At 49.6% G+C, this 27,437-nt stretch overlaps 1 protein-coding gene and 1 pseudogene across 2 annotated transcripts in view; both read left to right on the top strand.

The window, feature by feature from the left end:
- LOC8027559 (glycerol-3-phosphate acyltransferase 1, mitochondrial) overlaps positions 1–3,532 on the top strand; it is a 108,930-nt gene extending 105,398 nt beyond the window's left edge. For both annotated transcript variants that reach the window (XM_029989315.4, XM_029989306.3), the window contains exons 21-22: positions 160–228; positions 2,478–3,532. In XM_029989315.4, coding sequence (XP_029845175.2) covers positions 160–228; positions 2,478–2,650 — 242 coding nt within the window. In that variant the 3' untranslated portion in view covers positions 2,651–3,532. The remainder of the gene's footprint in view (positions 1–159; positions 229–2,477) is intronic.
- LOC115328297 lies at positions 3,141–21,861 on the top strand (annotated as a pseudogene).
- The last annotated feature ends 5,576 nt before the right edge of the window (positions 21,862–27,437 follow it).

Genomic DNA, 27,437 nt, shown 5'->3' on the forward strand with positions numbered 1-27,437 from the left:
TGTGTTGGAGAATGGATGCCATTTGTGCTTGATAGCGAAACCTGTCTGAACGAGGCCTTTGACGTACAAACATTTGGGTTGTAAGAGTGTGTGTTTTTCTGCAAAATGGTCAAAGTGGGGTATTCATGTACATCACTTCCATTGAATCGGCTTTTTCAGAAAAGATATTCTTCCGGCAAATTCAGAAGATGGCTCAAGATAAGCTGCACCAGGGTCTGCTTTACTATGGTAGGTTGTGGTGTTCTTTCAACGCCAATACAAACATGCCTTTTCAGGTTGGAAGCTCCATTCTTGACTTCTAACCTTTTACTTGTGTGTAAGGTTTAGCAGATTCTAGAAAATTAATACAGTGATGGTGCTTGCTTTGGTAGATGAAAACTGTATTTTGGATGTTTTATTAATGCTTCTGCTTATCTAGCATAGCAGCAGTTTCCCTCAAAGGGATTCAAATCACTCCGGCAGTTAATCGCTTCCCCTCCTTTCCTTGATGTCACTGGTGTCGTGAATTTGATGAACAATCTTTTTGGCAGCGGACACCGTGGGTGACGTTGAGGGCTGCTGGGTTCTTGCAGTGATTTTCCAGCTTTTTACCTACGCGAATTTATATTGCAAAGTCGTGCTGGCATCCACTTTCGTGAGAGTTCAGTGGTCATGTCGCCGTCGAATCCACTTCTTTCCGCTTTATGTCGGAGGATTATCTTGGGTGGAATGAAAAAACGCCAGTAGGAAGGAGAGGGGACAAGCCGCTTTGTGCTAACTTGGGGGTGACAAATAAGCCATCATGAACACAAAAGCAATATCTTCCTAGCTGGGTCCAAGTCACCGTAGCTTAGTGGACCTGACAGGGTCTAGGCCCTTATTCGAAGGAATATTAGCGCGCTCGTGCCACGCCCACACATCTTCCACCCAAAAAACCCTCAAACCGGGAGTCCGGAAAAGGATGTATTTTTTAGTGTGCCCGTTTCGTCAAGCCGTTAGGCCTAGCAACTGCCAAGACTATGGTTAACACGCTTTGTGAGAGCTGACTGCTTTTCCTCGTGGGTTTCCTGCTCACACCTGATTTATGTCAAGTCACAAAATTGTAGTTGTACATGTGTTTCCTTGCTGTGGTTTCTGAGGGGCAACGAGAAAATGCTTTGGTTGCCGCAGTACACGGGCTAAGTGATAGTGCGGCATCACCGCCGTGCAGCCTCACCAGGCTCTGTCCGCCTCTCTACTGGTTTTAATAAATTAAAGGATGCTCAAAATGATGTGAGGTATAGCATTTCGAGCATCTTTGAGTAGTGATTATCCATCTGTGAAACGTGGTGCCCTTGTTAAGTCTCGTCATTGTGATAGATTGCATGGTAATACAGGTAAGCAACGATTGTCTCGTCCTATTACTGTCACTGATGAAGGCATCATTTGTCGAAGTTACGACCGTATCCTGCCGTCACCATCGACGACATTAGGTGCAAAAATCTTCCGGTCCTCTTCACCATAGCTGTGCATCGCCTTGCCTTGACCAGCAGTGAGCTACACTGCTGATCGAGCACCTTAATCCAGTGTTGCCATGTCCCGCTGCAGACGAGGCACTATTTTCTCGAAAGTGAAGCGAATGCATTACGGCCTATGGGTGGGGTACCTACCGAGTTCTTAAAGCGGTACTGAAACAAAATTCTAGCACCTATTTTTATTGTCTAAATGTCAACTATGTTGTGGAAACATCACAGACACCAATTTTTTTGTTTAGAGAGTCGCAAAGCGAATAAAACAATCGACAGGTTGCACCTGGTTGATGTTCCCAAAGCTATTTCAAACGTTGTTACATCAATATTCCCATTAAATAGCGCCGCTCCGTGGTAGTACGGCAGCAAGGTATGTGTGTGCTTCATGAGCGTCGCCACCAAGTGGCGGCGCTCATGACCACACGAACCATGCCGTAGCCTTGCCCTTGCTTGGACAAGTGACGTCACAAGTGCGCCGGAGGCGGTGGATCTCCCGAGTCGCATCGTGCTCTCCGCTGGCTGCTCTTCGAGCACTCGTTAGAATCGGATGAAAAAATAGTCATCCGATCAAAATACAAATGTGTGATTTTCATTTACAGATATTGTTGATTATAGCTAACTTCTTTCTGAATGTCGGAGGCATGCTGTAAACAACTTAATTTTCGCGAGGACCTAATTTTCGCGAATCATCTACAATTCGCGAAAAATAGGTCCCACAAACATTTCCGGTAAAATGTAAACACATTGGAATCTATATTGAGATCCCACCGCGTTGCGAAAATTAGAACCTGCGAATTTTTCCAAAACTTCAGCTTTGACCTAAATCGCGAAATATTGAGCCGCGAAAAATAAATTGTTTTCAGTATTTCAATTTTCACTTCACTATCCCTTTAACCTGTCACTATGGTATAGTGTTTGAAGCAACCTTTGTGGGGGAAAAGTATGGTGTTACAAGGGCTGATAGTACTCTGCATTCTTTTTTCTCACCAGAGGAGAGCTTTGCTGCAGACACCCTGCGTAATGCTGTGAAGCTCTACGAGCAGTGGGGCATTGTGGAGCACCACAGGCAAGATGGCATGCGCATCCTCTACCTGAGTGAACGGTGGAACTCTGACGAGGCTGTCGACTCTGTGATCGGTCTGGTGGGGGCATACAGGCGGTGATGTGCGTGATAGGGCCATGCTGTGATTGGGTTAGGGGTTTGTACTGTGCACTTTCTCTCCGGGATGTACTGAAGAACTGAGTGCCAAGTTACATTCTTGACGAGTACTGCAGGCATTCTTGTTTGTGGTTTTTGCAGTGGGTGGACATTTTGAAATGCCATTTTTTGTGCTCTGGTCATTTGGTGTATTTCCTACTCCGAGTTTGTGCGCTTTTTAAGGAGTTGTAAACTCCTTCGGTATTATTTTTTATCAGGTTGAAAACTGGGATTCTGTGTGTACATGCGTGTGTGTAATGAAATTTGTTGTGCACTCTTGCTGCATCCACCTGAAGACTATGGATGGTGCTGCTGAGCTATGGTTTGAGGCTGTGTTCAAGATACTTCTTAGTACTTAAAATTACTTTATAGCAAGAGCACTTTATTAGGTGACAGTGTATAATCCTTGCTTCTTATTGCCTTAATCATTTGAATGACTTCAATGGTTTATGAAAATGGGACTAAAGTGGCATCCCTTTAAGTGAGTATTTTGTTTGAATTGTTAAAACACTATTTTTGTTTTCTGGGGCATTTGAAAAGGTGTGGTTGCAGTGCCTTGGGCAAGATGCTATGTTTCATTTCCACATTCTAGCTTTAACATTGTCTAATCACAAAAATGAGGCATTGCTTGTGGCCCTTGTACATATTGTTTTCTCACTTGTTAATACCATTCCTCCATTGCGATAGCATACTTGGCTCATGAGGCGACTGTTCAAATGCGGGTATAATCATGGTGAACACGGGAACTAGTGGTACAGCCTTCAAATGCAGTGCCTTCAGTTGGTGCATTTTGTTCTTACTGTTTGTCTGCCTTATGGAGTAAATAAATGTTGTAAGTTCATGTTAATGCTCGGCATTCCTAATCTCTGTTATTACGGCAGTGTAGACTTGATCATGTTCCAGCATATAAACGGTGTTTCACGGAACATGGGCTAAATCATTCCTACAAAAACTATGCATCCCAAAAGAGGCAAATGTAGCGATCTCTGCCAAAGGGCTCGTTAGGAAAATTAATACTGTTAACGATAGTTAGGTCATTAATTATTTTCGGGTAATTAACTTTTTACAGTGGAGCTGTTAAGGGCTACTTTCCCCAGGATCGTGTCTGTCTTTAAATGACCTGATGACGCAGAACTCTAGACAGCTACCGCCATCTATGAGCGACAGCGGCAACCAGGCAACCGGCTTGCCGGTTGTTGCTGCCGTCGCTCATAGATGGCGGCAACCTTTCGAGGCCTTTCCACTCTGGCTTGCTGACTTGCGGCCGGCCATTACTTCATTCCCACCATAGTACAGCTTCGCTGGTCTTCCTTCTTCTCCAGAGTGGAAAGGCTGAAAGTTTTTACTTGTAGTATCCCGAGTTATCACCCATCCCCAAGTCATTCCCACCCCACTTTTTGGACAAATATCAAGTACCCCAACGCGGGCCCCGTGATCTGCAAACATTAATCCTCCCCGAATGTCGCGACCGCGGACCCTACGGTTAGAAGACGTCTGTGACAAAGTAAAACGGAAGGGAAAGAAACTTTACTTTGGACGTAACTTCCCCGATTTCCACGACCCCAAAGTGAGTACAATCGTGTGAAAGGAAAGCGATAGCGATAAGAAAGTAAAGCTTTGTTTTGCTTAAAAAAAAGTAAGTTCATTCGGACAAAAAAAAAATTAACTATAACACAAGCAGTACATATCTAGGGAATGCGAGATCAGTGAACACCCAATATAGGATGAGTCAAAGGGATCGATGGCTGTTTGAATCATAGAGATCATACATACTAACTCTAGAGGAAAAGGTCCGCCATTTTCCCATACATTCTGGCTGCCGCAAGCGGCGGAGCATGCAGGCAGACCCTCGGGGTCCCAAAGGTCCCAAACACGGTTACATCATCAGAGCAGTTTCGTGAACTTCAACAATCCACGAACTTACCGGTGGAAAGATATTCGCGTTCCTTTCGAAGCTTTCTTTTTGCATAGCGCGCAGATGTACGGCCTCGCGTTAACGCTAAACTAAGCCATATACGCGGCTTCGCCGGTGGGGCGCGGGTGGGCGCGGTTGAGAAATACGAAACTGCGCAACCACCAGATTTCCGAGATTTCGACAGAAGGGAAGTTAATGCAGCGTAATGACTTTATTGCTTTTTATAAGCGTTAGAATAGCTCAGAATTTAGTTTACAACGTTAAATTATCACTGTTTATATTGCTGAGAGTTTTCACTCTTCGCATTTACCATGGCAACGTTGCTTTTTTTCTCTCGTGTTCTGTCACTCTCTTTTGCGTTCGTTCACTCGGGACCCCGGGTGTCGGCGCACGGGATTTGCCACTCCTCCTCACCCACCTTTACCCCCCTGGTTTGAATGGACTGCATAAATCAGTTTTTGAACTTGCCAAGCCAAGCTTTTACACGGAGGTGGCCGAAGAACGTGCATGAAGGGTATAGAAATTCTACTGAACAAACTTACCTGAGTAAAAATAATTAAAAACTTAAAATATCTACCTACGGCGGCCGTCTGCTAATAAAAGGCGTCTGATTGGCGCAACCGCCTACAGATGGCGGCACGTAAGATCGCTCACATTGGGTGCGTAAAGTGCGAACGCAGATAAAGGCTGTCGAAAGGGAGCGCTGGATATTGGGAATGCAACAGCATACTAGCATGCATTTGTATGCATCTTTCAAGACCGAGATCGCTCCAATAACGTTCTGCAAAAACACGCTGGGAAGTCGCCTACTCATCGAGGCCCGCGGTGGTGCCCTGCGCACAAGACAGTACCGTCGAAAGTTTGACAGCAACGTGACGGACATGACATGCAGCGCCTGTGGAGAAGACGAAGAGACCACCAAGCATTTGCTGCTCACGTGCCAGAAGCTCCTGCCAGCGCCCATTGGGGATTCCCGCATCGAGCAGGCACTCGGCTTCACGAACGAACATGACCACGTGGCCTGTTCTAGGCAAAGACTGGAGGCGTGGTGGAAAGTGCGACGGTGATTTGCGCACCGAGAAGTCAGCGCGTACCGATCGGACCACCGTGATCGTGTAGCTGTTACCCTCCGCCCACCAGGGGTCATCGACGACAGATGGTGGGCCCTGACGACCTCCCCCCTTCTCTCCCCCTTTTTTTTCTTTCTTTTCTTTCCTTTTTTTCTTTTTTAACTTTTTTGGCGTGTCGAACTTCGACTCTCGTTTCAAAGAGATTGCGCCGCAGAATACAATACAATACAATACAATACACAGGTGCCTAAACTAGAGCACTATATAGCTCCTTCGGAGCAGAGATGATGATGGTTTGCGGCTGTTCCCTTTTGAATCGGGCGGTCCCGTAGAGTTTGGAACCTAGCCAGTGGGAATTCGGTTATCCCCGTTGGTGAACTAGCATCCACCAGTTCTCTAATCTTCGTTTCGTGGCTTCCACCTGCTCACGCCACCCTCCGTTGGTTCTCGGTGTAGCGTCGGTGTTGTCGCCGTTAGTCCCACCCGCAGAGTCTGCCACTGAGCTGGAAGCAGACCCAAAGCCGAGTGCCTCTGCCAGTGCGAGCTCCCGGGTTGCCTGTCCACACTTCGCCGGTTGAACTGGTTGCAGACCGGTGCACGACAGCACGATGTGTTCAATTGTCTCATCCGCCTGACTACACACACGGCATGCTGCAGATTCCACCGTCTGGTCGAAGCGACGGCGATACATCTGCGTTCGCAGCCCTCCTGCGCGTGACTCAAAGAGGAGCCGGCTGCCCAGGCTGTTGTCGTATAGCCTAGTCTCTGCCGAAATGGTGTGCTTATATCGACTGTACATATATAGCGTCGACTTGGACTTCGCCGTTTCTGCCCACCGAGCTGCCTCCTCCTCTCTCACCCTGTTTCGAATCTCCATCTCCCACTTCCTGTCTGATGTAATAGTTACAGGGGTTGAAAAGAAGTCGTATTTCTTCTCTAACTGATACAGCCGCTTCCTCCAGCCAGTCTGCATTCCCGTGAGATATGTGTAGACGAAGAGTCTCTTGGCCCACCGGCCGCGGTCCATGAGTAGCGCAATCTAGAACGCCATCTCTCGGCGACTAGCGGCGAACGCCCGGAGGTTCCAACTGCGGTCAGAAATGCATGGAGAACGTGAGAAAATCGTTGTTTCTTCAGTTTTGTGGGGATGTGCGGAATGGAAATCATTTTTGACATAATAATAAAACATTTTAGAATAATATGCGATAAGTTTTGTGCCACACAAGGACGTAACTTTTTTTTAAAAATTGCCTGAGCGGCGTCATGCAGCAGACGACACGGCGACGTCACACCATTCACGTGACCCGCTCCGGCCAACCCGAAAAGCCCATCTCTGCTGCGAGCAAAAATCGTCTGCTCCAAACGCCATTGCCTTGGAAATTGCCTTCTCAAAATTTGCACACGCATCCGATATTATTAAAACTTTGATAAAGTGTTTAGCGCTTTACTAACTTCACGACAGGCTAGTTTTGAAAAATGTGAACTCGCCGTTAGTTTTTTAATCAGCCGTGTTATGTCGATCTCCATGTATTCCACGTGACTCGCACCGAGCCGCTCTGTCGGCCATGTTGTCGGCAAAACACGGGGTTCAAAGGATTGCGCTACTCTGCTCCGTAGGAGCTATATAGTGCTCTAGCCTAAACCAGAGAGTTATTATAATGTACGCTAGAGGTTCAACTGGCGCTACTGGCGCTAGTGTGCTGTTGCAAATTGAAGCAAACAGCAAGCAGTCAGAAATTGACTTCCGGTAATGCATTTCTACGGAAAAAAGCGAGTGCATTTCCTCCCTGCGCTCGATTATAAGAGCAAATATCACGAATAATTCGTACCTACTAGGCACATTGGAACATTTCCCAGACACGCAGATGGAATAATTGGTCAGTTACGGCGTTTTTATTTTAAAATCGTGGCATGAAAAACGGTGCTAAAACCGCTTCATACATGTATTTATGTGCACTGTCGGACACTATTAGCGCGAACACGGCGCCGGCGCTTTCCAGCATGGGGGTATTACGTGCTAAACGAACGAAGGACATGTGGAAAACCAAGAGAGACGGCAAGAACTACGCAGTAACACTGGATCAGTAACTCCTTGTGCTTGCAGACGATCAAAATAAATTGAAAGTCACGTAATATAGTCCGATTTGCAATAAATAAGTACTGCTCTATTCTTTCTGCTCATAAATACACGCGAAGATGCTTGTTCTGTATTCAAATCATCACCCGCACCTCCAAATCTTTGCAAATAGGGGGAAGCCAGAGAACAGGTGCGCGATAAAAACTGCCCAACATAGGAAATACATAAGAAAATACACCTTTCGTAGCCCACGTACCTTATTCTTTACGTTTCGAACGTTTTTTTTAACCACTCGTAAAGATGCACGACGGGGGCATTTTCATATAGTGAGAGGACAGGCATATTAGCAATATATAAGAACCAACGGAATGCTGGCGAACTTTGAACACACTCTACATTCCTTTCGGTTGTTATTTTGCTTGGAAACGTCGCTCGTTTCTACATACCTGCCATGAAACAGAGGTTTGGGCCTGAAATATAGCGAAGTTTAACATCGTTCAGTGGTAAAGGAAAAATGCTGTAACTAAAGCAATTACACTTTCACAATATTAATAAAGGTACATCCTACCCGGTACAACCGAAATAACAAAAGTTGTTCATGTTATTTTCCGGCGACGAGACAAAATTCACGCGCGTTTTCCCATAGGAATACACAGGAAGACTGGAAAAGTAGACTGCATGCTGTCTGCTTCAATTTGCAACCGGAAGTCCCATAGACACTAGCGCCAGCTGAGCCTCTAGCGTTTATTATAATAACTCTATGGCACTGATCTCTATGGCCTAAACCCGACGAGAAAAGGAAGCGGTAGCGCGAGGAGCACGAGAGGACATTCCATCGCCCGGGAGAATAATGTTTCGGCGTCTTGCCGAAGCAGGGCGCCCGTTACATTTTTCTCCTCTCATCCGTTGTCTACCGCTCTACCTTTTCACTTTCGTCGGCCGTGTCTCCTGGCGATCTGCCAGGCTTTATCAGTATAGAGGAGGCTATGGTTGTATGTAGTCTGCCTCAACGGGCGACTTGTCTCCCAGCTGTAGATGAGCAATTTAGCCAGTGCAGTACAACCGCTAGCCTGGGGCCTTTAACTTGCACCACGGAGTAGTGATACACGACCGCATGCCGGTACGATGTTCATCCAGATCGAAACGGGCAGGGTGTGAATCGAACTCAGGATCCTTGGATTCTGCAGTGCGAGCTTTCGCTCCACGTGCTCCGAGCTGGTGTGCGCTAGACCACTCGGCCACCGATCCCCCCTGCTTGTGGCAATGGCTGCTGTCTCAGCTTAAAGGGGCCCTGCAATCATATTTAAGCGTCTACCTTTTTTTGTGGTTTCCACGTCTCTTGAGGTTCGGGCAAGCCAGCCGGCATGGAGAGATTAATTAAATATCAGTGCGTTATATTTTAAAGGGATTGTCCGGTCAAAATTTGTATTCGAAAAAACAATTGAATATCATTGTTATTGCCTTGAGACGCATCGTATGTGCAATACCTAAATTTTATATGCGCCTCTGCACGAGTAATTGAATTTATACTGCTCCGATCGCACTCTAGCGTAAACGCTGCTTTCGGTGGCAACATTGGAGCTCTGACGTCACACAACACAAAGCGGGCATTTGTGTCTCGCCGTTACCTGCGAGTGAACGTCTCAGCGTGCTTCGTTTTTGTTGTTGCGCTCGACTTGTTTCGTGGTTGGGTGATATTTTTGTTGCGCGGTTGGGCGCCCCAACCACCGGGCAGCACATGCGAGCCAAGACATGACGTTCCACACTTCTCCGTGAGACGTACAGCGACGAGCAAAATGGATCGTCGCCGTGCGTAGGGACTGGGTTCCCGTCAAGATCGAGATCTCGCTTATGCAGCAATCATCTCACAGAAGAGAGCTACGAGCTCAGCTCTAAGCGGAGGGAAGGCTCGTAAGCTGAGGTTTGATGCTGTGCCAACGATATTAAATTACGTCCATTCACTCCTCGCCCAAATCGGATCAACCAATTTGTTTATGCGGCGAAACCGAAACCAACAGCTAGACCACCTGGAAACGATACCAGAAGTTGTGTTTAGCACGCGTGCAGCCAAGTTCTGTTTGACCCGCATGTGCCAATAGAGCGTGGCTACGATTCACCAAGCTCGTCCAAGTCAAGTGACGACATGCACTTGAACGATTGGGCGTTTGCCTTCGACCGGCGGACATCGCCTCTGAGGGAACGACTTGCAGCCTCATCACCACGATCCAGTGGATCCGCTGAAATGCGTACTCAGATGCCGCTTCGTGTACCTAGTTGCCGCTTCAGAGGCGAAATCTGCATCCTTTGCTTTGCAAGCGCTAAAGGTCCGATCGGTAGCCGTCGCAGTTGTGTTTGTACGAAACGGCATACGTTTGCTCGAAGCTTATGGCGGTTTTCGAGTAATATCCCGCTAAAAGGCGTGACTTTTTTTGCACACGCTTGGAACTGCATTAAAAGAACCGTATTTCAGTAGGGTACAGCTTAGGAGACTATATAAATCGAAACAAAATACAAGACATCCATCGACCAACGCTTGTTATCCCGACCACTGTGATCCCGACCATCCGACAAACCTTTGCGTTTTGCGACGTCACGCAGCGGCCAAAGATGTCAGCCATTGACACTGGCGAAATTCGGGGTGCAGTTTTGTACATACGCTCATTGAAGGTTTAATTAACAACGGGAGATCATATATCAAAATAAAAATGACGTTTGTCTACATGAAGGCTCCCTCAACGTAACGTGCGCGAAAACTTAAGTACTTCCGGTTTCGACCGGACAATCCCTTTAACCGGACGACGCGGAAACCTCCTCCACCTACAGGGGCGACCCGCGGTGCCGAAAGCGCGAAATGTGACGTCTTTGGTCCTGGGCTTACTACTGGTCAGAGCCGCTAAAAGCTTCTTTTTAGTCGAAACACAAAATATAATTGTCGCGAGCCGCTTCAATTGTTTATAAAAGTAGTTTCTGTTCAGTATTCAGATCGGAAAAGAAACAAATGCAGTTCATAAAGTATAGAAACAAGAAGTGACTTGTCGACATACCCGCCACCAAGCGCTGGAAAAGGAGGCGCCTACTAGAAAGCTGTAGTGGGATCAGGCAACGGCGAGCGGCAAGCGTAGAAAGGTCCCGGATGTACGCAACGGCGCTGCAGTCGAAGATCCAACCGGTTCCGAGCGTTCCGAAGACCTTCGGCGAGCTGCTTTGGCTTGCAGTTTGGCCCTTTGGCGGTATGGCAGCGGAAAGTGGCTCCCGTTCTGAACTGATCTTTGCCCCGTGTTTGCTGTCGTTTGTGGCCAATGAAGTGTCATGCCGAATTAGTGTTTAATCAAATTCAAGTTCATTACCCTCAAGGGCATTCTCGTGGAATGCATTATATGAGGGGGAAACAAGAATTTGTGGCGGCAATAACAACATACTAAATAGATTAATAAATTAATTTCACGTACACATAAACAATACATAAACATACGAAGGAAAACTATACACAGGGGCCGGTAGCATTGGTAATCGACACTAATATAGTGAGGCAAATATAGTATTCGCTAATAAAGTCAGTAGAATTAAACATTTCTTGCGAAATACCAGGAGGATCTTGCTCTTTAACAATATTTTCAGTGAGGGAGTTCCAGTGGTGAAAATTTGAATCAATTGGTGCAACCGAATATTGGCTCAACCTTCAGAGAATGATCATGACGTAGGGAAATGTATGAGGAAGGCTTGCAGTACATCAGTATGAAAGATGGCATATTATATCTTATGAAAAAGAGAAAGACGAGATAGTTTGCGACGTACATCGAGGGAAGTTAGGTTTGAAAGATCTTTAAGTTGGGACACGCTGCTGCTGAAAAAATAGTTACGATGAATGAATCGGGCTGCACTGTTTTGAATTGACTCTAGCCTATTGACCAGGTAAGACTGGTGAGGGTCCTATATCGTGCCGGCATATTCGAGTTTAGATCGGACGAGGGTTTTGTATGCCATTAGCTTTACAACCTGTCGGGCTTGGCTAAAGAGCCTCCGAAGAAAACCGAGAGTTCTAGATGATTTGTTAATTACGTTATCAATGTGAGTATTGTCACGGGTGGTGACCAAACAAAAAAAAAACAGGAAATAAACAGAAAGAAATAAACGTTTAATGTGGCGAACTTGTGCCAAAAAAATAAAGAAGGAAACAGAAGAAAGCAGAGCGTCGCGGGCGTCGAAGTCGGCGTGTCAGCAGAATCGAGCGCTAGGGCGAGACTGACTCGACAAGGTCGCGGGCGGCCTCTTATCTAGAGTGCGCCGCTATCTCAAAGATTCGGCGAAAGCGGTTCGAGCGTCGCGTGATCGGGGCGAGAATGAACACGCACTTTCTAGAAAACAAAAGCAGGGATAAATGATAGAAGTTACGTGCGGTACATGAACAAACGGGAACTTTCTGGAGGACCGTGACCGAGCGTTGCTTTCTCAGCCTTGCGCGCGGCATTACTCCCCCCTTTAAAAGTGCATCGCCCCGATGCAGTGTAAAACAAATCAAAATAAAAAAAAGAACGATAGACTAAAGAGTCTTTTGGAGCACAAAAGGTCCACAGTCCTATCGAGCGTAGTACGGCTTCAGGCGCACGACGTGGACGACCTCAGGTCGTGGTGGGCGGCGTGACGATGTTCGTGTTCCGTCGGGCATCACCTCGTAGTTCAGCTCGCCGAGGCGACGAAGTACCTTGTATGGTCCAAAGTACCGTTTCAGCAGTTTCTCACTGAGGCCGCGGCGACGGATGGGCGTCCATACCCACACCCTATCTCCGGGCTGGAAGTGGACGTCCCTGCGACGAAGGTTGTAGCGGCCGGCGTCGACGCGTTGCTGGTCTTGAATCAGGAGTCGGGCGAGCTGGCGAACTTCTTCGGCGCGTTGACCAACCGCCTGGGCGTCGTCGCTCTCGTTGTCAGATGGCTCATGGGGCAGCATGGCGTCCAGCATGGTCGTTACCTTCCGACCATGTACCAGCTGGAAAGGGGTGAATCCAGTGGTCTCTTGAACCGCCGTATTGTAGGCGAACGTGACGTAGGGCAGCACCTCGTCCCACGTCTTGTGCTCTACGTCGACGTACATAGAGATCATATCGGCGATTGTCTTGTTGAGTCGCTCGGTCAGTCCGTTGGTCTGCGGGTGGTATGCAGTGGTTCGACGATGGCCGGTGCCACTGAGACGAAGGATCTCTTGCGTCAGCTGGGCCATGAACGAAGATCCGCGATCTGTAATCAGAACCTCGGGAGCGCCGTGCCGGAGGACGATGGACTCGATGAAAAACTTGGCGACTTCCATAGCAGTCCCTGAAGGAAGAACTTTCGTTTCGGCGTACCGCGTGAGATAATCTGTGGCGACGATGATCCAGCGGTTCCCCGACGTCGAAGGCGGAAAAGGACCAAGTAGATCCATTCCGATCTGCTGGAAGGGTGTAGTTGGAGGAGAAATGGGCTGCAGAAGTCCGGCCGGCCTCGTCGGCGGTTTCTTGCGTCGCTGGCACTCGTGGCATGATCGTGTGTATAGGTGGACGGTCTTGGGGAGCTTCGGCCAGTAATACTTTTCACGAATACGGGCCAGTGTCCGGCTGTAACCAAGGTGTCCGGATGTCGGGTCGTCGTGGCAGGCTTGGAAGATCTCCTCTCGAAGGTCACTCGGGATTACCAGCAACCAAGGTGTGTTGTTGTTGCCGAAGTTCTCTTTGTAGAGTACACCTTGTCGGATGGCGAAGGTCGGCAGTACTCGTGAGAAGACACGTGGCACGGTACTCCTGCCCTCTTCCAGGTGCTCGATTAATGCGCGCAGCTCAGGATCGTCCCGTTGACGTCGTGCCATATCGTCGGTGTTCACTGCTCCTAGAAAGCACTCGTCGTCATTGTCGTCGCTGCAGCCGGAAGGGGTTTCGACGGGGGCTCTGGACAGGCAGTCGGCGTCGCTGTGCTTGCGGCCTGACTTATAGACCACTGTCATGTTGAACTCTTGTAGTCGAAGACTCCATCGAGCGAGGCGTCCTGACGGGTCCTTCAGCTTCGCAAGCCAGCAGAGCGAGTGGTGGTCCGTGACTACACGGAACGGGCTGTCGTACAAGTACGGACGAAACTTCGTTATTGCCCAGACGACCGCAAGGCATTCTTTCTCAGTTGTGGAGTAATTTTTCTCCGCCTTGGACAATGTCCGACTTGCGTAGGCGATGACTCGCTCGATGCCTTCTTGCACTTGGACTAGTACTGCGCCCAGTCCCGCGTTACTTGCGTCCGTGTGAATTTCTGTTTCCGCATCCTGGTCGAAATGTCCAAGCACAGGAGGAGTCTGGAGTCGTCGTTTCAGTTCGTCGAATGCCTGCTGTTGCTCCTCGGCCAATTCGAACTTCTTGGCGTCCTTCGTGAGATTCGTAAGTGGTGCGGAAATCCTTGCGAAATCCCGAACGAATTAAGCGTCGATAATAGGCACAAAGTCCAAGGAATCTTCGCACGGCCTTCTTATCTGTCGGCGCTGGAAATGCCGCGACGGCGCGAGTCTTCTCGGGGTCTGGGCGGACGCCTTCGTTACTAACCACGTGGCCAAGGAACTTCAGTTCGTCATAGGCGAACCGACACTTTGACGGCTTGAGTGTGAGTCCGGCGGTCTGAATGGCTTGAAGAACAGCTCGGAGTCGTCTCAAGTGCTCGTCGAAGTCAGCTGAAAATACTACGACGTCGTCAAGGTAGACGAGACAACTCTGCCACTTCAGCCCTGCCAGTACGGTGTCCATGACACGCTGGAAAGTTGCTGGCGCTGTGCATAGTCCGAAGGGCATCACCTTGAACTCGTACAGTCCATCCGGCGTGACGAAGGCTGTCTTCTCTCGGTCCCGTTCGTCGACCTCGATTTGCCAGTAGCCGCTCTTCAGGTCCATCGATGAAAAGTATCGAGAGTGGCGCAGCCGGTCTAGAGTGTCGTCGATGCGGGGGAGTGGGTAGACGTCTTTCTTCGTAACCGTGTTGAGCTGCCGGTAGTCCACGCAGAACCGAAGAGTTCCGTCCTTCTTCTTAACCAGCACGACTGGAGAGGCCCATGGACTGCTTGAAGGTTGGATTATGTCGTCATTCAGCATCTCTTGAACTTGCTGATGGATCACCTCCCTTTCCTTAGCGGAGACTCTGTACGGCGATCGATGCACAGGGCGCGCGTCGTCCTCAGTAACGATGCGGTGCTTGGCAACCGCGGTCTGGCGCACCTTCGACGACGTCGCAAAGCAGTCGCGGTATTCGGCGAGGAGGTTAACCAGCTGACGCCGTTCAGGGCCCGGAAGCTTAGGGTCAATGTCGAGCTGCGCTGGCGACGTACTGTCTTGCTGGGGCGGCGAGGATTCGTCAGTGATCGCAGTGATTTCGGCGGGGTTTCGGAGTTTCTCGACGTGGCCCACGGCTGCACCTTTCGTGAGGTGTTGCGTTTCGTTTCGGAAGTTCGTCACGAGGGCCACAGTCCGCCCATCCTGAAGTTCAGCTACTCCCCTTGCGACGCCTATGCCTCTTCCCAGGAGCAATTGGAGGCTTCCCTCGAGAAGAACTTCGCCACAGGAAGCTTCATCGATCCCGACAAGTACGAAAACACTCGACCGCGGTGGTAGGTTTACGTGGTTTGCGAGGACTCGGACCGTGGGTGACGTCGCTTCGGGTTCCTCCGCTGGTGGAGCAGGTTTTCGTAGCGTCAGCCGGTTTGTTCCGAGGTCGATGACGGCGCCATACTCGCAGAGAAAGTCCATTCCGAGGATAACGTCCCTCGAACAGTCTTGCAGAACGACGAACTTGACAGGGCATGTTTCACCGTGGATCTCGACGCGAGCAGTGCATCTCCCGACTGGTGTGATGAGATGTCCTCCGGCGGTTCGTATTTGGGGTCCTTCCCACGGCGTCATGACTTTTCGAAGGCGGCGGGAGAGCCTCCCACTCAAGACTGAGTAGTCTGCTCCGGTGTCCACGAGTGCCGATGCGTCGTGACCGTCGATGACGACGTTTAGGTTGTTGGACACCGTTGCAGGGGCGTCGTAGCGATGCGTGGCGTCGGGAGAGTGGGAGCGCTCCGGCGTTCTTGGAGGCTCTTTACGTCGGTCGTCTTCGGCAACTCCACCTCCAGGGGTTGCCGCGCCTAGTTTCCCCGGCGAGGAGCGAGGGGCGACAGGCTTTCACGTCGGGGTCGGTGCATCGGCGAAGCTGGACGTCGTGGCGATGGCGACCGGAACTCTCGGCGGGACGCCGGCTCGGGGGACTGGGGTCGTCGCAGGTACTCGTCGATCTCCCGAGGGCGTTCACCACACCGGGGGCGCGGGTCGTTTGGGTGGAATCCGCGCAGCCCGAGTCGTCGGTATGGGCATCGGCGGTACACATGGTCGGCTTCCCCGCAGTGGTAGCAGAGCGGGCGTCGGTCGGCCGTTCGCCACACGTCGGTCTTCCTCGACGAGGGTTGCTCCGGGCGAACGTCGTGGACTTGTCCTTCCTGGCGTCGAGGATACAGTGGCATCGGAGGGTCTCGTCGGGGTGGCGCCGTGGTCTGGCGGTTAGCTTGCGGCGATCTTCGGGCCATGGCGGCGTAGCTCAAAGTGGGCTCCTCTGGCGTCGTCGTTTTGATCGGAATCTCAGGTTGGAAGGCTCGGTGGACTTCCTCTCGGACGACCTCGGCGAGCGACAGGGAGGACGAGCGATCCGTAGCGGGGAGCATCTTGCGGATTTCTTCCCGGACGACTTCACGGATGATGTCACGGATGCCTGGGAGGTCGGTACCAAGGTCGTATCCGGATGTCGCCAGAGTAGTCACGCCAGGGTGCCGCTCGTAGTGTCTGGCGCGTGCTAGTAGCGCACGCTCCATATTCGTCGCCTCCGTGACGAACCCGTCGACAGTTGTCGGAGGATTGCGAATGAGACCTCCGAATATCTCGCTTTTGACACCCCTCATCAGGTGTCGCAGCTTCTTCTCCTCTGTAGCCTGAGGATCGGCGCGGGCGCTCAGGCGAAGAACATCCTCAACGAAGCTGGTGATGCTTTCATTCAGACCTTGGGTCCTTGTTCGAAGGATGTCTTCGGCCCTCTCGCGTCGGTGTTGGCTGGTAAACGTCTTCACTAGCTCTTGCTTGCACACCTCCCACGAGGTTAAAGAAGCCTCGTGGTTCTCCAGCCAGTACCTTGCAGTACCTTCCAGCGAGAAGTAAAGGTTCTGCAAGCAGTGCTCAGCTGACCACCCGTTATGTCGGGCCACACGTTCATAATGTTGCAGCCAGTCCTCGATGTCCTCGAGGGTGTCTCCGTGGAAAGGCGTCGGAGTTTTGGGTGCGACGGGCAGGTATACGACGCTGGCGGTGGACGGGTTCTGGGACGACTGGCTGTCCATGGTTGGCCTCGTTGGCTGCTTAGTCTTGGGCGGTAGAGGTCCGAATTCCGGGTGTAGACCTTGGGTGCGACGACTGAACCGGATCTCGGCAGTGCTTTCGTCGGTTCTTCGTGGGCTAGGCGTCGGACTTGCACTGTGGGCCCTCGGAGGGGTACGCGGCAGGGGCATGCGGTACCCAGCACCTCCACCAAATGTCGCGGGTGGTGACCAAACAAAAAAAAACAGGAAATAAACAGAAAGAAATAAACGTTTAATGTGGCGAACTTGTGCCAAAAAAATAAAGAAGGAAACAGAAGAAAGCAGAGCGTCGCGGGCGTCGAAGTCGGCGTGTCAGCAGAATCGAGCGCTAGGGCGAGACTGACTCGACAAGGTCGCGGGCGGCCTCTTATCTAGAGTGCGCCGCTATCTCGAAGATTCGGCGAAAGCGGTTCGAGCGTCGCGTGATCGGGGCGAGAATGAACACGCACTTTCTAGAAAACAAAAGCAGGGATAAATGATAGAAGTTACGTGCGGTACATGAACAAACGGGAACTTTCTGGAGGACCGTGACCGAGCGTTGCTTTCTCAGCCTTGCGCGCGGCAGTATTCTAAGACAGATCCTCCGTGAAAGTGGTACCTAGGTGTTGATAAGAGTGGACAGGTGAAATAGCAACAGAGTTGTAAGTGTAGGATGGAATATATGTTGTTGAACGGGGGGGGGGGGGGGGGGGATTGCAAGAAACAATATTTGTTTTCGCAATATTAATATTCATTTGCCATGTTAGGCACCGTTCTGCCAGCAAATGCGATGCGAGCCGCCCTGGCTGCCCGCTTCATACAGCCTACCCAGAACATCCTTTAGTGGCGCCCTCCCGAGCCGTCGACACGGAGTGCGGCTGCCGTGACCGCTCACTAAGCTCACTACCCCTCCTCTAGTTCACGGCCACTCAAGCAGTCAAGGACGTCATGAAGGAGGTTGAAAAAACAGTTAGGGCGCAGGCGAGCTGGTGTAAGTTTACCATTTTTTAGACCACCTGAGACTGGGTGGAAGAAACACGACGACGTCTCGAACACGGCTAACCGAAGTCAAGACGTGTCCCCTTGGTGCCTTTGTTTGGAGTGTTTTTTATGGTGACGATTTTGGGATCAGGATGTATAAAAGGAGGGAGAACTGAATAAAGTGGTTAGCTGTGTTTGAGACGTCGTCGTGTTTCTTCCACCCAGTCTCAGGTGGTCTAAAAAATGATGAAGGAGGTTATTTTTTTACTTATTTTTGTAATTTTAATTGGCCTAAAACTTTTAAACTAAAGCGAAATTCGAGAAAAGGAAAGTTTTATAAATAGCGAGTTCGTTTCACGGCACTCGTACCCACGCGTGCCCACTCGCAGCGTTGAGTGGGTTCGTTTCAGCCGGCAATCCACGAGTGGTTGCACTCTCCGAGTTTGTTTCATCGCTGACACCGCACGCGTGCATGCACGCGCTGCACCGAGAAAATCGAGAGTGCGCCCCGTCATGCCTCGTTCCGGCGAGGCCGGCGAGGAGCGGGAGCAGACGACGAGGGTTCGTCTGCTACGATGTGTCGCAGAACCGAAAGGAAAAAAAGTAGATTTTCTGATAGAAATCGCGTCCCGCGGGCAACGGAATCAAACGCGAGCTTGAATTGTGAGCGTCTGCTATTTCATGAAGGAAGCAATTGACAACCCGTGCTTTATTTGTAGGTTTTAAGTCCCTCTGTTGCCGTACAGACGTCAAGAAAAGCTCAGAACAAACGCACCAGCGGCCCCCGAGATTTTTATCAACATCCGTGTGGGGTGAAAAATTGAACATTTGTCGACAAAACTCCTTCAGCAGAAACCTCTGACTGCCAAATAAGCATCAGAGAAAGTTAAACATAGTGACTTTACCCGAGGCTTGGGCAACATCATCATGTATAACATTTACCTACGTCAGCTAACTTGCCCCGTCGTATTTTGTTCAAGAAAGCTCTCGTTCTCGACGTCCTCACCAAGGCTAATATCTGATCCACTTGTAATGACGATCGAAATCGAAAGTCCCACGAAAAGTTTTGCTGGATATTCCAACAGACTAGTTTTAAGCCGTACCCTTTCAGTGGTTCACGCATAATATCATGCTCAAACGGATCAAGCTTCTGCTCGGACAGCATCATCAGTTTTCTTCAGTGTAAGCGGTTATAAGAATTGAAAGATCGCAACCAGCTGGCTTTGTAGACAGCTGAGTGCGGGGGAATATACCTGGCAAGCTTGCAATTGCACGCTCTGCCCACACGAGCGACACGCGCTTGGCGGCCCAAAGATCCCAGTATGACGTCACGAACGTGATTGTTAGGCTCACGGGGAAAAAAATATACGCCAAACTTCACCTCTATCTCGTTTTTTTTTTTTTTTTTTCAAGAAGTGTTTTAGTTTTTTTTAAGGGTTGGGAGATGCCAACGACTGTTGGTTGAATGACAATTAAGAGCGCTAGTGTAATAGGGTTTAACTTGACCGTTACTAACTGCAGTTACTAAGAAGGTAGCGAATCTAAGTAGTTACTAACTTTTAGTTCACTAACTTTGTTTTCTAAGATTGTAGGTCAAAGGGTCCTTCGAGATTCTCGCTGGGTCTCCTTGTAGATTCCATTGTTTCTCCGAGTGCACAACGGGGAAATTAGACTGGCCGCCAGGTTTTAGACTGTGTGCGCTTCCGATATAGAATATTGAAGATGTACATATTCGCACTCGCGGAAAGCTCGCGCTGGAGATGGAGCTTCTGGCGCATTAACTTGTATCTGACTATACTATTTTTTCGGATGTACAATTAGTGTAATGGGAATTTTGAACTCTAAATCAAATATTTGCCGAGGGATAACCGAGCGGATGTCGAGAAGAGACGGAGTGCTCAGCATTTGGTGACGCGTCTGGAACCATTTAGACTTGAGCGGATAACGATAAAGTAAAGAATAATTTCTGGAAAGAAAGATGATCAGTCTACTCTTGGGTTTGAAATTTCAGTGGAAATCAAGTTTCTTGCTCATTGCCGAGATATTGCTGGTCTCCCAAGCGATATTTAGTTATACTTATAGGCCAATATTTTGTGGCGGTAAAGTCAAAGCTGTATAGGCGTTCGTGCGCTCGCACACCTCGAGCGTTAATGAAAATGTGCACGCGCACTTTTCACTTCTAAAATGCCACAGAAAGCTGAGCCCGAGTATTGTCCACTTCACGAAATCGACGGCACCCAGCGGCTAGAACAGAAAACTGCGGCGCCAGGTTCGCTCTACAGCCTTCTCGAGCGAATCAGATATTGACAGCGCCTGGTGGTCTAAAGACGGAGCTGTGAAAGTAGGTTCGGAAACGCGTGGTGAAAATCGCGAGTAGTAAAGTTCGAATATTCAGTACCGTTCATGGTCCCTTTTATTTCCTCCGGATAATTAAGGTCACAGTTGAGCATTGTAGAAAATAATACTTTAATTTTGAGCATTACTGCCCCTAGAGGAGCTGCATAGGCACCAGGAAAACCCCTCTGAGTTAATTGAATTTTGCCTTTATTCCAATCTTCAGGAGCCTGCAAAGGCGGGACAGTTACGTGTTGCGCGACGCTCCCTTTAAAGCGGATTTTTTCACGCCAGACTGCCCAGCCACGTTGCGTTTTCTGGACCTCCTTTTCGCAGCAGGTTTCTTGCTCGCCCTGACTTTCCTGTTCTTCGCTGGGGATGACCGACCAGTTGTGGACTTGCTGCGCCTAGACCTTCGCCTCCTGCTTTTCCCTGCCTTCCCCTTCCTTGTCCTGGAAATCCTAGTCGTGACGCTGGCACCTCTTGTCCTCGAGCGCGATGACAGGCGACTCCTGGTGCGCCTCGTCGTTCTTCGCTTTGCCGGAGTCGCGGAAGCCCTGATCCTTTTGCGTCCCCGGGCTCGGGAGGGGGACGCCATGGAGGCGCCCTCGCTTACCCCGCTGGTGGATGCGGAATCCATGAGAAAATATTCAGCCGCCCGGCCTGGACTTTCTCTCTGTCGCACGTGTGGGCCCAGTTGCAGCGGTCTCGTTTATCAATTTGGGGACAGTCGAAGCCTCTCTGCAAGAACATGGGAACCACGACAGTCGGCCTCGAGACATGCGAGATGAAGTTTGAAACTGTTGGCAGGCTGATGTCCATTAAACTGTTTCACGCACAAACAAAAATAAAATCCACTTAGGTTATCCGGCCCAACATGAAAATTACTTCGTCAGCTACCTTCAAAAGTAATAATAAAAGAATTACCACAGTAGTCCTACTTTTGTTGAGCTCTCATTGGGAGGTTATCTGGGTAGGTGGAAAGGCCTTTCTCTCTTCCTACTGTATCCCTTCTATCAGAAAGAACACGAGTGCCGTCTGGTCCTCCCGCAAGGCCTGGCGGTCGAACGCCGAGCACCATGCCCTGCGCGCTCTCGAACCGGAAATTCGGAAGATCCTCCATTGACACCGAGGAATCCGTCTGAATCGAACAAACTAGACTCGGGCCTGCCTATCATGCCAAGGCCTAGGCGATCTTGGCATAAGACCTCGGTTAACTTACGGACAGGCTCCTGCTTGCTAGCGGGCCGGAACAGCGCGGGCAGGCGACGTCGGGGCGCCGAATGGGAACGCGGACTCCCCCTGGATCTCGGCAAGGCGCGCCAAGGGCGTCGTAGCCTCCTCTTCGGGACTGCTGGCCGGTTCGTGAGCTACCAGGGGGCCCGAGCCTGCGTCCGACTCCTGTGGCTGCCCTCGTTCCGAATGAGACACTGGGCCCGCGGTACACGCGATCTCGCGCTCGCGCTTGTGGCGCCTTTGTCCTCTTCGTCTCAGATTCTCGGCTTCTCGCACAGCTTTGATCTGCGGAGCTTTAATCGGTGCTTTTTATGGAATTTCTAAAAATAGAGATACATCGGGATCCCCGGCTTTACCCTATCCCCTAAGCCCAAGATAAAGAACAAACGTTTTTACTATAATATAACCAATTTCGAGAAGCCCGCACATCCACGCTCCTTAGCCCTGACAAAACAAAAACAATGACAGGACCAGCGCAGGTGCGCCTGCCAGAGTGAGGATCACCGTCGAGACTTGCAGCACCCTCTTATCCGCCAATAAAAACATCGGTGATCATCTCATTTTCTTGGCTTGCGATAATTTCTTGAGAAAACTCGTTATCACTGAGCTGCCGAAGACATGGTGCTAGCTCGCGCTGTACGGAACGCGTTCTTTTTCATAGACACATATGAACGCCGCCGTTTCATTTTCCGAAATCTGGATTTCGCAAAACAAGGCCACAGAAGTGTTGAACCAGACGCTACGAACTCCAAAACCTCACTCATACATCGATATCTCAAACGGATGGCCGCATTTGTGGAAAAGGAGGGCGCGATCATGTGAGGACTTTGACGTCACGATCCTCCTGGAAAAGTTGAGGATGGGGGGGACGAGTCCTCGAATTCTCTCTTCCTCGCTTCGTCCCGTCGTTCTGGTGAACCGAAGCGAGGAAGAGAGAAGCGAGGCCTCTTCACCCCATCCTCAACTTTTCGCTTCGCTGGTGAACGCTTCGATTCACCAGCTCGACGGGACGGAGCGAGGAGAGGGGATGAGAATCGTGACGTCACATATGTCTCCTGGGCCGTGTTCTATCGCGTCTTTTCCAAAAATACGGCCATTCATTAGAGAGATCGCTGAATGAGTGGTGTTTTTGTTTTCTGCAGTGATGCACGTATCGCTCCAGCCCCCCCCCCCCCCCCCCCCCCCCCCCCCAATATATGTTTTATTTTTGCCAGGCGGTTGAATATGGTGTCAGAAGACTACACAATCAATGTTTAGCTGCAGTGTCACATATACTGTTAAGAAAAACAAAAACAAAACAAAAAACTACTTGAAACCGAAACTGGATTGGGGAGGAAAATGAAACAGGCTGAGGCTACATCCACGCGCGGGGACGTAGCGAAGTCGGGAGGAGCAGAGCCGTATATGTAGAGAGTTTGGCCATTCATTGGGATGTATAGGAGACAAATGAGGAGGCGCCATTGGCCGAAAGCGGGCTGGGCGTGTTCCAGGGCGTCTTCAGAAATTCGAATGTGACCAACTAGAAGCCAGAAATAATACCCTGTCGGTGGTCGCGAGAAACAAACCTGATAAGTGCATCAGAGTTACTCTCGGTGACTGAAAATATTATAGAGATCATACATACTAACTCTAAAGGAAAAGGTCCGCCATTTTCCGGTGCATTCTGGCTGCCGCAAGCGGCGGAGTATGCAGGCCATGGAGAATAGAAGGGTAGGAGAGGGCATGACGTCGGCCGCGTAGCCTCCACAAGCCATGCTCCCTTGACGCCTCGCCTCTTTCTCATTTTCCTCCTTACTCTCCTCACTTACCATGCCAACGTGACCACATCACGTGACCGTAGCTTGCCTTCGTCTTGCTATGGGGTACATATACACCACAGTCTAGACTTCGATCTGATAAAACCTACCGTACGGGGCGCGCGCAGGCCTGCAAGGAGTCCTTCTACAATCAACCATCCATCTCACACGTGACATGTCACGCGCACCAATCGCCAGAGAGATCTGCGGTCACGCTGGGCACAAAATCGTTTAAACTTTTTATGACTAGGCTTCACAAATATTGCAACGTGCCCCCTCTTAGTACTTCTAACCTCCTTGATGCAGGCAGACCCTCGGGGTCCCACATGGTTACCAACTGCCTTCGATTTCACAAATATATCACCAGAGCAGTGTCAAGAATTTCAGCAATCCACGAACTTACCGGTGGAAAAATATTCGCGTTCCTTTCGAAGCTTTCTTTTTGCATAGCACGCAGATGTACGGCCTCCCGTCAACACTAAACTAAACCGGCTTCGGTTATCTGGTTTAGTTTCGTATTTCCGGGCGCGGCCCAGCCGCGCCCGGAAATACGAAATCGCGCAACTACCAGATTTCGAGATCGACAGAAGGGAAGTTAATGCAGCGTAATGAGTGTGCTGCTTTTTATAAACCTTAGAATAGCTCAGAATTTAGTTTGCAACGTTGAATTATCACTGTTTATATTGCTGAGTGTTTTCAGTCTTCGCGATTACCATTGCGACTGCTGTCCTTCGGCTGGCAACATCGGTTTCTTTCTCTCTTGTTCTGTCGCTCTCTTTCGCGATCTTTCATTCGGGACCCAGGATGTCGGCGCGCGGGATTTGCCACTCCTCCTCACCCACCTTTACCCCCCTGGAAAATATGGTACACGTGGCCATATGCGAAATTTAGAGCGCCATCTAGTAGCGCGCCGAGAACTACGTCCGCCATCTTGTTAGTGGCGAGAAAACGAAACCAGTGACCCGACCGGCAAAGACCCCATGTAAACACGCGACCGCGCTTCGTGCGAGAGATGCGATGCCAACGCGTTTTTGCGTTCCGCTGCGGATGCAGCGATAAACCTTAGATTCGTGCGTGATGTGAACGCAAACGTGAACAGGGCTCAAAGTTTTTTTCTTATTTTTATCTGTTACTTGAAACGCAGCTTTTGACAAAAGCAACCGGTGACAACGTGAAGAAACATGCGGAAGTTATCGCGCGGCGTAAAGCCATTAACAACTATTGAAATGGGCCCTAATCTTTTCACGAAGTTGTACCAAATGTGTTTATGACCTTTCTTCTTTTATTCGTTGTAGTGTCGGCCGGCATTTTTCTTGATGCGCAAGCAGCTCAATGCATGCGGACGAGACCAAGGCTGTTAAGCGAGGCAAAACGATGGCAGTTTTAATAATCTAGGCCACCAACCATAATTGAAGATGCGTATGGCTAACAGTGGTATGGTTAGGTTCATCGCAGTGGCTAAAACTTCGATGTCGGCGGTGGCAAAAATATTGACGTTGCGGACGTCGAATAAAGCAACACGGGCAGTGCCAACTTTATTTTACAGCCTCCTTTTCTTTTTTCTTTTTTTTTTTTTTTGTCGCAGCTGAGGTAGAAATTTTGTCTTTTGTGCAAAGAAGCTCGGGGGTAGTTTTGAGAAAGTCACTGCTGTTATCCTGTCAGGGTTGAACAAATCTTCATTAATAGCGCAACATCCGTCAACTGTGCTTCAGGTCAATGCTATCTGAAACCAATTTTAGCCCTTTGCAACGCTTGAAAAACATTGCCCAGGGCACAGTTTTTTTGTTTTTTTTTAAGAACAAAGAGTATTCCACCAAAAGCCCTCCGCCAGTAAGAACTAAAAAGAAAAAAAAACGTACTTTTGAGTCATTATATTTGCGTAGAGCAGTATACAACTTCAAGCGTATTCGCCTAAAAAAAAAAAAGAATTAAAAGTGTTCTCAAAGATGAAAGGCATAACGGCCTAGTCCTTTCGAAGGCCTGTGCACACGCTGGCGACAACAAGCTTCTTCAGCGAAGGCGTAGGACTTGGTCCGCTGCTTTGACGAGGTTTTCGCCAGCGTGCACAGGCCTCCGAGAGTTTTGTCAGGCAGTTGCGGTCGGTTGTTTAAACTGCTCGTCCATATAATATGGTCAGAAGGCGAAAAGCAGTTGCTGCGCCATTGCACATTGCCCGTACGGCTGGTACGGCTGTCTCCGATGCCTCCACCGTGCTTCGGTACCGATATAGTACCAGCAACGCCTGCCAACATTAAAATGGCGACGCTCTCAGTGTTGTCAGACCACAAAGCAATTTCGCATAAGGTCTATTACGCTTATCCAAAATGATGGTGGAAGAGTGCGACTAGCGGAACGATCGACATAATCCTTAAGCCAAGTGCCGAGGGCCGGGAATCTGCGGTCTGAGCGGTCACACACTGTCCGAGCAAAACAGAGTTGAGCGGCACATTCGTTTCTTACATCTTTCTGCATGATCATGATCGAAACATCACGTGCACCCTATTTTCAACCGCGAAGAGTTACTACACTTCACTGCACGTGCTTATTAAAACCATATACGAACATTCTTTTCGGCTTCTGGTTGGTCAAGAGAGCTTGTCAAGCCCCCTTTCCAAGTCCGGTGCACGCCCTGGCTCTGCCCGCCCCTCCCATTGACCAAACTCTCTTCTATACACGGCTCTGGGAAGGAGATGAGGCTCCATTCATTCAAAAGGTCACGCGACTTATAATATAAAAACACAATTTATTTTTAGGTACATATTATGCTCTCTTATAAAAATAAATATGGGATATAAAAATAAAGAGGTCAGATTTTAGGGTTGTTTTTAAGTTAATATGTCACGCGACCTTACACATTTTTAGACAGCTTATCAATTTTTCACTCTTTTCTAGCACTAATAGCAAATATAATGCATCATAAAAAGAGTAACAATAGATATCTTTATAGTTATGTCACCCACAAGTCTCACACATGTAGGCGGCGTGCGCGCGATCCGTGCGCGCGGTTGTGCAGCCATGTGGTGCGGGCTTGGTTGGCTTGGTGCGGGTGCGGCCTTCGGGGCCTTCGCCCATGTGTTCATCGCTGCAGAGGCGAGACGGTGAGGCTTCGTCGTGTGTGTGTGGTTGGCTTGGTTCGAGGCGTTTTAGTGCGAGCTTATGTGCATCCAAGGGGACAAGTGCGAGCCCACCGCTCCGTACGTTCTTGATTTGCGCGCACGCTCGCAATCTCACAAAGATTGCGAGAAAAGTGAAAACATGCATTAGTCCCAGCAATAACAAACATACTGAGGGCATTCAATCGAGGAAACTTGTTAAAGGATTCCAGAAACAGTTTATTCCATGACAAGTAAAACAGTAGCCGATGCACTGGTGCCGCTCATCCGCACGAGATGACCGATGAACACGAAGCCCTTCTTGCAGCAGAACTTCTGCAGGACCCAGTTCACATCTCTGTGCCGGTCATTCAACGAATCGGGCGGGGAAAACAAGGCCTCGATCCTAATGCCACTAAATGCCCGCACTTCGACAGCCACCTGGTTATTTGGTGAGAATTAAAGGAGCTGTGCAACGATATTTAATTGGAATATTTTTCACTTTACACGAGCTTACTGGCACTAGCAGGACTCAAGGATACTCACACGCAACGCCACTGGCCAAGAAACTCCTTTGTTGCGATGTAATTTCAAGGACAAAATCGATCATTTTCATTCAATCTCTCCTTCGAAAAATTTGATGACGTATTGTGGGGATCGCAGTACACCCAAGTGACGATATTTGAATGCGGTTCATAGATTGTACCCGAGCATTGCGTGAGCACTCGACTTGGGCTCGTGATAATTGCTAGCTCGAGAAGCGTTCGGGTAGTGACCCGTGTCCAATCGCTGCAACGACGACAACAGCCGAGCCATAACAATGTTTGGAACTCAGCGCGTGTCCTGCGCTTTGCCAACCCCAGCGCGTGGCTATGATCAACACTGGC

This window comes from Ixodes scapularis, unplaced genomic scaffold, assembly GCF_016920785.2.
Source record: "Ixodes scapularis isolate PalLabHiFi unplaced genomic scaffold, ASM1692078v2 PGA_scaffold9__187_contigs__length_104089568, whole genome shotgun sequence".
NCBI lineage: Eukaryota > Metazoa > Arthropoda > Arachnida > Ixodida > Ixodidae > Ixodes > Ixodes scapularis.